Source organism: Pundamilia nyererei, unplaced genomic scaffold (genome assembly GCF_000239375.1).
Source record: "Pundamilia nyererei isolate P.nyererei 1_Seehausen unplaced genomic scaffold, PunNye1.0 scaffold00128, whole genome shotgun sequence".
NCBI classification, from domain to species: domain Eukaryota; kingdom Metazoa; phylum Chordata; class Actinopteri; order Cichliformes; family Cichlidae; genus Pundamilia; species Pundamilia nyererei.
Window position 1 is genome coordinate 295,985 of NW_005187529.1, and position 9,532 is coordinate 305,516.

The 9,532-nt window shown below is 38.0% G+C and overlaps 1 protein-coding gene across 6 annotated transcripts in view; it reads left to right on the forward strand.

Moving 5' to 3' along the window:
- Positions 1-9,532, forward strand: part of cobl (cordon-bleu WH2 repeat protein) — a 67,032-nt gene that overhangs the window by 13,174 nt on the left and 44,326 nt on the right. For 4 of the 6 annotated variants that reach the window (XM_005743136.1, XM_005743134.1, XM_005743139.1 and 1 more), the window contains 5 exons: positions 2,650-2,860; positions 4,595-4,823; positions 7,041-7,085; positions 7,740-7,828; positions 8,108-8,179. In XM_005743136.1, the coding sequence (XP_005743193.1) occupies positions 2,650-2,860; positions 4,595-4,823; positions 7,041-7,085; positions 7,740-7,828; positions 8,108-8,179 (646 nt within the window). The remainder of the gene's footprint in view (positions 1-2,649; positions 2,861-4,594; positions 4,824-7,040; positions 7,086-7,739; positions 7,829-8,107; positions 8,180-9,532) is intronic. The other 2 variants (XM_005743138.1, XM_005743137.1) reach the window with 2 other exon arrangements.

Below are 9,532 nucleotides of genomic sequence, written 5' to 3' on the forward strand. Positions count from 1 at the left end.
CGGTCCTGGGTCTTTTGACCCAGCGTTTTGAGTTTTAGTATATGTTTAAGCTCTTCAGGTTTTCTAAGTTCATTTTTTATCATGCCTAGGTTGTTCTAGATCTTTGTTATTAGATTCCCCTTGTGTCTTCCACCCCTGTTAAGTCTCCCTTGCCCTTCATGTGTTTCATGTCTGTGTCTTACGTTGTCAAGTTCAGGTTGTCATGTCTGCGTCTTATGTTTCCTGTTTTATTTTGAAGAGGTCTTGTGTTCCTGTGTCTAGTATTACTCTTCCACTGTGACGTCGTTATGTTCATGTGTGTCAGCTGTTTCCTTCATGTGTTCCCACTTCTCTCATTAGCCTCCTGTGTGTATTTAGTCTGTGCCTTCTCATTCAGTCTTTGTCGGATCATCTGCGTTTTCCCTTGCCATGTCCTGCTTTCAGGTTTTCCTCACCACATTGCCATGTTTAGCGTTTCCCTATGTTTTCTACTTGCCAGGGTTCTTCATGTTCTTCAACCTAAACCCCAGTTTAGGTTATTGCTTAGTTTGCATTGTTTTCACCCTTTTATTTTGTACTGTTCTGCCTGCTTTAATAAACAGTTCATCATCAGTTAAGTTTGAGTTTGAGAATGTCTGCACCTGGGTCCTCTCTTCGCACGCCACACAGTTTGCCTCGGGAAACTATGACAATGACAAAGGGGTAAACACAAATCATTCATACAAAGGCTCATTCACTATCTCCACCCTAAGGTCAAAGTGCAGACTCCTCATAGACTTATATCACCTGTTATATTCTATAGTGATAGTTAGTTAGTGATTAAATTCAAGGACTAAAAATAGCACATACAGGAATGTGCCAGCACAGTGCAACATATAATTTTATCTTGTTTACAGTTATGGGCTTGGGACTTTTTAGTTTTATGTTTTGTGAACTTAAAAGACAGACTGTCTCATCTAAACACATTCCAGTCATGACTATACCAGAGATGACGTAATTCTCTACTTTTAAAATAAGTGAAACAGTGGTTGAATAAAGATATGGCATATCTTTGCATTCTTCTGATCTCATAAACTTCAGTTATCAATGTAAAGTTCCAGTCTTTGTTTGTTTTTTTACTTTCATTCCTGCCTTATTAATCCTGTCATTAAGGGAAGTTGTGCCTCACAAACTCTCAGAGGCTTTGCTCTAGTTGACGCACCTTTGCTGCTCTCTTAAAGCACAAACTTATTTTACAAAAGTCGAGTAGTCATGTTAAATAAACATGATCTCACTATTGACAAAATAAAACAAGCTTTAGGATATTTGCTATAATCAATCACCACGAGCAGGTTTATTTTGTAGGATTTAAAAATAGCGAAAAATGTGGTGCAGATATTGCACTAGGCATTTACAATGCAGGCATGATAGTACATGTTATTACTGAATTAATACTGTTGCTTAGGCAGTTAGTTACTTATTTAGTTTTTATCTGGTTGTGTGTTTTTGTTGTCATGCTCCTATTAATATTATTATTACACCTAATATATTATTTTTATGACCGCAGTGTCACACTTCATGAATGATCTACATGCCCTGTGCACCCTCGTAATGTAATTTGTCACACTTTAAATATCTACGATGGGTACTTGAAACTACAGCTTAGTAATGCTTGACCATAACATGGTTAAAAATGACCCTATGTGAACCAGGGAGGTATATATTCAGTGCTAGAGTAAATACATAGAAAGAAATAGAGTAAATACTTAGAGATAGTCATTATGTTTTGGCATGTTTTGTATGAAATGAATCTCGAGAAGCACACCAGACACTGGGTCTGTTTTTGGTTTTAGTTGCAGTCTGCATCCATGTGTTAGTGATTGTCAATGGTGCTCTTTGTAGCAGTATCTCTCTCAGTTCTGTCATCTGATCTCTGTTCCCAGAAAACATTGGAGACTGTTTCTAGGTTTCTTTATGTGAGGATTGACAAGTAGTACTATAGGCCTCCACATGAGCACCGCAATCCAAACAGGCACACAAAGCAATGGGCATAAGTGAATGACAGAGGTATTATTTTTTATGCCCAGTGCTTTGTCACTACCTTTTTTGTAAAGACTCTTATTTGGACTGCACAGGTGAAATCTTCAGCAACCACCTTACCTTTTATAGAGCATATGGACGCGCTCGGGTTTTAGTTCTACTTCACATACAGTACATTGTGTTATTTTTCAGTCAGAGTTTGGCAAAATTAAACAATAACCTGGATTTTTGTAGGGGTTTAAAATGGATAAGAACATTCTCAGAAAAAGGTGCTACTAATATACAATCAACCTCAAATGAATGAAAAATATTTGTACAGAAAGAATTAAGATGAAGACAATGTTTTGATGTTCATATTTAAATCACTGCTGCTGTCACTGTATCTGTATTTTGTCTGTGGAAATGGCTTAGATCAAAATACCACCCATTGTTTCATTGAAGTGCATCAAGTGAGAGTGTGGCATTGTTTCATTCCGTTCTCTTTACTTCAGCTAAGCTTCGAAGACTTTGTAACCCTAGCTTTTGTCCTGCCTCCCTTTCTTCTCTTCCCATCTCCTTCTGCATTTCTTTCTTAAACACACACACACTCACACACACATACACACACACACTTTCCCTCTCACTCCTATTATCTCTCTCTTTCCCTCTCAGTAAAGCACTGATGGATCTGCTGGTCGAGCTGTGTAGTCGCTACCACCTGAATCCAGCTCTGCACACTTTGGAGGTTCTGTCTCCTGAGGGCCGGTCTTTGGGCTTCAAGCCCAACGCACTGTTGGGCTCCCTTAACGTGTCCTGTGTGCTTATCAAGGAAAAAGTGTTGGAGGAGAAAGTGGCGCGCAGACCAGCACCCAAAGTGCCAGAGGTGAGTTGCAGTGGATCCTGACACCTTGAGCCACCTCCTCTTTTGTCATATGTGCTTTATATGTTGGACTATACTGTTACAGCATATTTAAAACCTGCAAATGTTTTCTTTTTTATGCCTGGCTTGGATTTGTGTTGTTTTGATTGCACAAAGGGTTATCTCATGTTTTTACAAATCAAATTTGCATTCACTGCAAGTCTTATGTAATGCCTGTCCCTCTCTGCCTTTTATCACTGACCACTGGCAGAAAGCATGGCCAGTGAATCCTGTAAGGGCCATTTCTAAGGTAGGAAGCTGGTTGGTATTAAACTGGCGAGCAAGTCCCTTATTGGAGTTTATAAACTGATTTTAAGTCTAGTGTGCTTTTTCTGCCTTACTGTCTGTCTGGATGTTTTATTCTATTCAGCATCAATCTCTTTCTCTCTGCCTTTTCTTGTCTTCGCCTTCACTCTCCTCCTACCGTTTGAATATTTGATGAGTACCTTACCTTTAGTTACCATGCATTATTTCTCTGCTCTTCTCAGGGCTCACTGGCTGCTCTCTCTCCCTTTGACCCCACCTGGCCATAGGCCAGAGGCTGACACTGTTTCAGACAGCACTGTCAGTCATTGGTCTTCTCTGTTTTATCTCACATCTTCTCATTATGTAACCAATTTCAACAGCTCAAATTAAATAGCTTGTTTCGATTGCCAGTGTATTGGATCCACCCAGTAGTCTAATATGTTAGCCCAAGAATAAAGTCTACGGTTATGGAAGATATCGTTCACACTGCTATTGAAATGTGTTTTGTTGATATGAATGGGGTGTTCAAAATGTTAGAAACAAAATTCAGTAAAATGCAAACATTTAAAATTAGTGTAGTACTTATAAAATTGTCAGAAGTAAGGAATCACAATACTTTATTAATCCTTTAGGAAATTATGTAACTAAATTGATTAACTGAACAATAGTTAGCGATAAATAAACTGTTTGTCCTTTCCCGATGCACCAGAAAAACTACACGGAAATGGCTACCAGTAACAAATATGTCAGTTTTGCACCTTATTTTAATATTACATCATACTATCAGTTACCTGTTTTGGTTGCTAATTTGATTATTCTTGGTTAGGAAAAATTGCTTCAGTCACAAAGATGGGAAATTTATTTTTGTCTCCATTTAACCTTCCGATAGTCTCGAGTATTTCAACCATCTATCTAGTGACCATATTAGCAGAAACATTAAAATATACCCATGTCACAGGCTTAAAATACTGTTTATTTTGGAAAACCTGTGACCATCAACCTGAACATTTTCATATATAATGGGTAAATTATAACAACTTAGCACCTCTTCCACAATTTGCTGATAAGCTTGGTACATTCACGAAAGAGGCTGCCAATAGTACTGTGGTAGAATTGTGCTTTCTTTTATTGTTATTTCTTTTTCTTTATTATTGCAGTGTCATCCTCTGTGTGTTCTCCTCTACTTTTTATATTTTTAAACCAAAATATGCTATTGTACATCAATCAGAACTATGACTATATTTAAATATATTTATATATATATGTATAAATATAAGTTAAGTATGTCTTTTAGGCTAGCATATTTTATCAGTCAGTTAACTTTGTTGTATTTTTTCCCTTAACTACATCATCCTTTTTCTTGACTTGATGATTCATCCTTGATTAGCTCTTAATGTCATCCAGCTGTTTGCGTGTCTAATTTTCTCCATCATTTTCCCCTCTGTGTATCAGAAAACTGTGCGATTGATGGTGAACTATCATGGCAACCAGAAGGCCGTAGTACGGGTGAACCCCTTGATATCGCTCCAGGCTCTGATACCAGTCATCTGTGACAAGTGTGAGTTCGACCCTACACGTGTCCTGCTGCTGAAGGATAGCATCAGCCAACGAGAGTTACCGCTGGACAAAACTCTAGCAGAACTCGGGATCAAAGATCTCTACGTACATGATCAGAGGCTAGGTAAGCCTGACCTCATTTCTCTTTGCTCTTTGTGAAATATGTCAAATTTCTGTTAGTATTGTTTTCCCAGTAGCACGCAAGATGATACAGATCCTAAGCGATGATACTTTTTTCTTTTGATTCTTTTAATGTGGAAATATTTATTCATTAATCTGTGTAATGCTATAATGGAGAAGCTGCACAATCTCACAGTCAAACGTATATACATATCATATCACACACATATCACTAACCATATTTACATGGCTACAGTCTTTGTAATGGCTACATTGATCAGGAAACAGGAGAAGGAAGACAGGATGGCATTTTTTTTCTCTGGATTTGATTTTTAATAAAAGGTTTTTCCTCTCTGTTTTTCCATCGGTGAACCATGTCGGTCAGGCAAAATTTTATCTGGGGCTTGTATGGGAGGAACGCAGAGGGAAAAGGTGAATGGAAGATAAGAGTTGATAAGAACGTACTACCTTGTGACTGTAAATGTAACAGCAGTCAGCTACCTGTCATAATAAACAAAATAATAAATAAATAATGATAATGATAAAATGAACTTGAGCGACTTTAAAGTTATTAGGAGTTTACAGAGGTTTCACAGAAATGGAGCTAAGGTCTGTTTTCAGAATCAGAATACGTTATTAATCCCTAAGGAAATTATGTTTACCAAACCCAAAGGTTTCTACACAAACTGGAAGACTTGTTGCCACCACAGAAGTTGAAAGAATATATGTTTAAGGCACTACTGACGAGTTACCCCTCTGTTATTCTGTCTGTAGGTACAGGTTAGCATAGACGGGTTAGCATCCTATATTCAGTAGATACATCTGTTATAACTGTCTTTGAGAATAAATCTCAGTTGTTCAATTTTCACATTGTTTAGATAAACTCTTAATCGGGTTCCTTAATAATTGTATTTTGTTTTAGATGTCGCTGAAATGTCTGTGCCATCTATAATGTTGCAAATCTTATATATCTAAGCAGACACAGATTGCCAGATTAGTTTCCTGAATGTGGCTAAAGTCTAGAGTACTAGCACCGGTAACCCTCCTTCCTTCCAGGTTAGCGTTCACGCTCCTGTGCTGCATGTGGTTACACATCACTTTGGTTACGTGGTTATATGCCACTTTACTCTGACACCACAGACGTACAACTGCTCATCGTTTTCTTCATCAAAGTACTGTGCAGCCGTGCTGATTTTTGCATCTATCAGCTGCTTGCTCTCCACCTTGCTCAAATGCACTATGTCTAAAACAGAGAGAAAGAGGGTTGGAGCCCTCTGTCCGTTCTGTAGCCCCAGTTTTTTGCAGGTCGCATAATAACATTAGGTGACTGCTGTTGTAGAAAAAGAGCGTTTAAAATTCTAGGGGACTTGTTAAGCACATACCTAAATCTTACACATTTCACCTCTATCTCCAGTCACTTTAAAGCAAGTGTCTGTACATATATTCAAAATTGTATTAACTTTTTAAAAGATAAAATAATGCTTTGCTCTGCTGAATAAAACTATCTGGTAAACATAGGATGTAACACTTAAGATGATGATGTGAAATTTAAGCAGACAAAGGATGTTAGCGTGGATACTGGTGTGTGCTTTGGCTTGCCCTGCTATTGTCTCACAGTATCTGCTGTTATCCTGTCCATACAACGGCTGAAATAGCGAGCTTTTATGAATCATGTACGGCCTTTGTATTAATACGTAATTCATGTAGTATGAAGTTATGGTTGTTTACTGCGCGATTGTCCACACCCACTGGTATTTATAGTTAAAGGTTCTCTTGTGATCTCACAGTAAAAACGTGTATTTTATCACTTAAGTGATGTGACAAGGGAACAGTAGAACATTATGTCACTTTTATGGTCAAGCACTCTTGTGCAAGATTTTGGTAATCAACAAGGCCACCCAGTTTCCCTTTAAATGTTTCTTTCTCAGCATTTGGTATGCTAAAAGGTTTTTGGTAAATTGTAGGGTTCGAATCCTTTCCAAATCACCGCGTCATGTTTTCAGTTACATTTTACACAGTCCTACCCTTTTGAACATAGTAGTAATGTAGTTTACTTTCATTATTATGAGGCAATTATACAAATGACTTCCTCTTGTGAATCAGTAGTTACGTAGCGCATCGGCTGTGCTGTGACACAAAAGCACAAGCACAGCTGCTCTGTCATGTAGATGAGTTATCCATTAATGACGTTTGTGTTTTTAAACTTTATCATGTTTTACAGCTTTCCAGCCTAAAATGGCTTCTGCCCCTGCACTTAACTACACAGGTATTAGACGTATATATTGTGTGTCTTAGCGTTGGCACCATTCAAATACATGTGGTTGTTTAACCCAATGTATCGCTGCTTGCTTATTAACCCTGCATTGTTGCTGCATTGGATATTAACCATTAACCAGCCATATTAAAAGAAATCATTTGTTGCTTTATGTACTTTTTTTTAACCTGCGTGAACATCAATGCCTTCAATTTTTAAAGGCTTTATTAATAAATTGGCTTGCTTCTGCCTCGTTTCAGAACCCAAATCATGAGTATTAGCCCTTAAATGTTTGATAGTTAGTTTACCTTCCCTCTCAGTCCTTGAGTCTGTAGTTTTATCACGACACATTCTTACTTACTGCTTAGCTGATTATAAAAGTTGGGTAGAGGTGAACCTGAGGAAAAGCAAAGCTGCAGCTCCCTCTTCTGAGCAAAACTGGAAGGTTAATTTATTGCTTTTAAAACAAAGGTATCTGTTTGGAGTAATATTTAGAGTTGACTGACTGTTAAAAAAAACACTATTTTTTTCTGTTAACCATATGTTAACCTTTTCGTTAACCTTTGCATGCAGAAAAAACCATGTCTTTCCCTTTTTCTTTCCTCCCTTTATTTAATTATAAGGTGCTTACATTACTTTCCTCCTGCTCTTGTTTTACTTTTTTAGACTTTGTTCGCTCCAGTACTGGCAGTTTGGACAGACCAGAAAAAAAAGGCCTCCTGGGTATCTTCCAGTTCAACAGGAGGAAATCCAAGGTGAGACTCATTCCTGGGCAATATGCTGTATGTGTGCAGGAAGTATGTCTGAATTATTAAATAAGAAAACAGCATGGACATCATTATAATTCTGCCCTTAGTTTTTGCATTTAATTATTTATACAAGTATCATTAGAAAAATAATAGTGTGAAGTAATTTACAAACTAACCTTTAGCATCATACTTATAGGCCATTCATACTTAACTGATAGCTGAGGCAAGCTAAATGCATGGCTGAATAGTTTGATGCTGCATGTTAGTTGTGCCTTCCGTTTGCAGACAGAGACAACATCTGTGGACATGGATGACTTTGATGATAAAATAATCCAAAACACTGACACACAATCCTGTGTAAGTACGTCTAACAATTTTTACAATGTCCAGAAGGGAAATAAAGCTCTCATCTTAACTTGTTACTGAAGCCGTGCAATCCCATACGGTGTTCCAGTTATTCTGTATAACTGGAACATAATACAGACTGCTTCTATGGACAGACTGCTGTTTGTGCAAACTGGGAACATACCTTGGAGCCAGTGGCTTTTACCTTAAGTTGTGTGCATCATCATTGCTTTATTTTTTTAATATAAGGGATTTTCAAAAAATGTATCAAAATAAACAGGAGGACTTTAGCTTTGAAGCCCTGCGACAGACTGGCGACCTGTCCAGGGTGTACCCCGCCTCTCGCCCTATGACAGCTGGGATAGGCTCCAGCGCCCCGGCGACCCTGAAAAGGATGAGCGGAAGCGAATGGATGGATGGATGGACTTTAGCTTTGAAACAAGCATTAGCAATAGAGCAGCACTGCTAGTACTCTGCCATCTGTGTCCTTTGTCATCACCTTTAGTGCTTGATTTTGGATTGCATTTAACATTTTACTGACTTACACAGTTAAGACTATTGAAAGCTTCCTGTTGGTGCCTCGGGGTAAATTGTCCTGCACGAGTTATATGTAGCAGTAGTCATAATAGCAGTAATTTAACATGTCAACAAATACAAGATAAATGTGGATGTAAGTTGCCTTGTTACGTGCAATAAAACTGTCTTTTGACAAGGGCATATGTTGTGCCTGGTATTTGCATGAGTAGATAACAAGGACCCATGGCAAGTTTGTGTTTAAGACCCACAGTCACAGTAATCCATCCATGCCTGTGTCACCAAAGCCCGTCACTTTGGCCGATAATTTATTCGTTTTAATGGAAATATTTAGTTGTTTCAGCTTTAAAAAGTAGCTCTGCAATAGAAACCCAACATTCCCTTATGACCAACAACTTGATGACACTGCAGGACAACAAAAAAACTTTTAGCAGAAATAAATCTCCTGTAGATCCAGGCTTACAGACAGGAGAAATCTAATACAGAACCAGTTGGGGTGAAGGGAAGTAGAAGGAAAAGACAAAAGAGGACCAGAGAGAGCTGTTAGAATGAAGACCAAGCACAAACTATGGTGCAGAGAGACTAGATTATTTCAATGCAGTAATGTGTGCCAATGTCCTCCAGAGGGCAGTCATTCTATAAGATTAGTCAGCAGACTCTCAAGCATCTGTTCATCACAGGTCTTTATCAGTGCAGTTCATAACACCATTACATTTTCTTTTAAGCAACCATCATCCATCTCTTTACTTCTGCATCTGAGCACTAATTTGGTAGTACGTATCCAATTTGGATACATATACATACATATATATCTAAAATCAGCTCAAATGT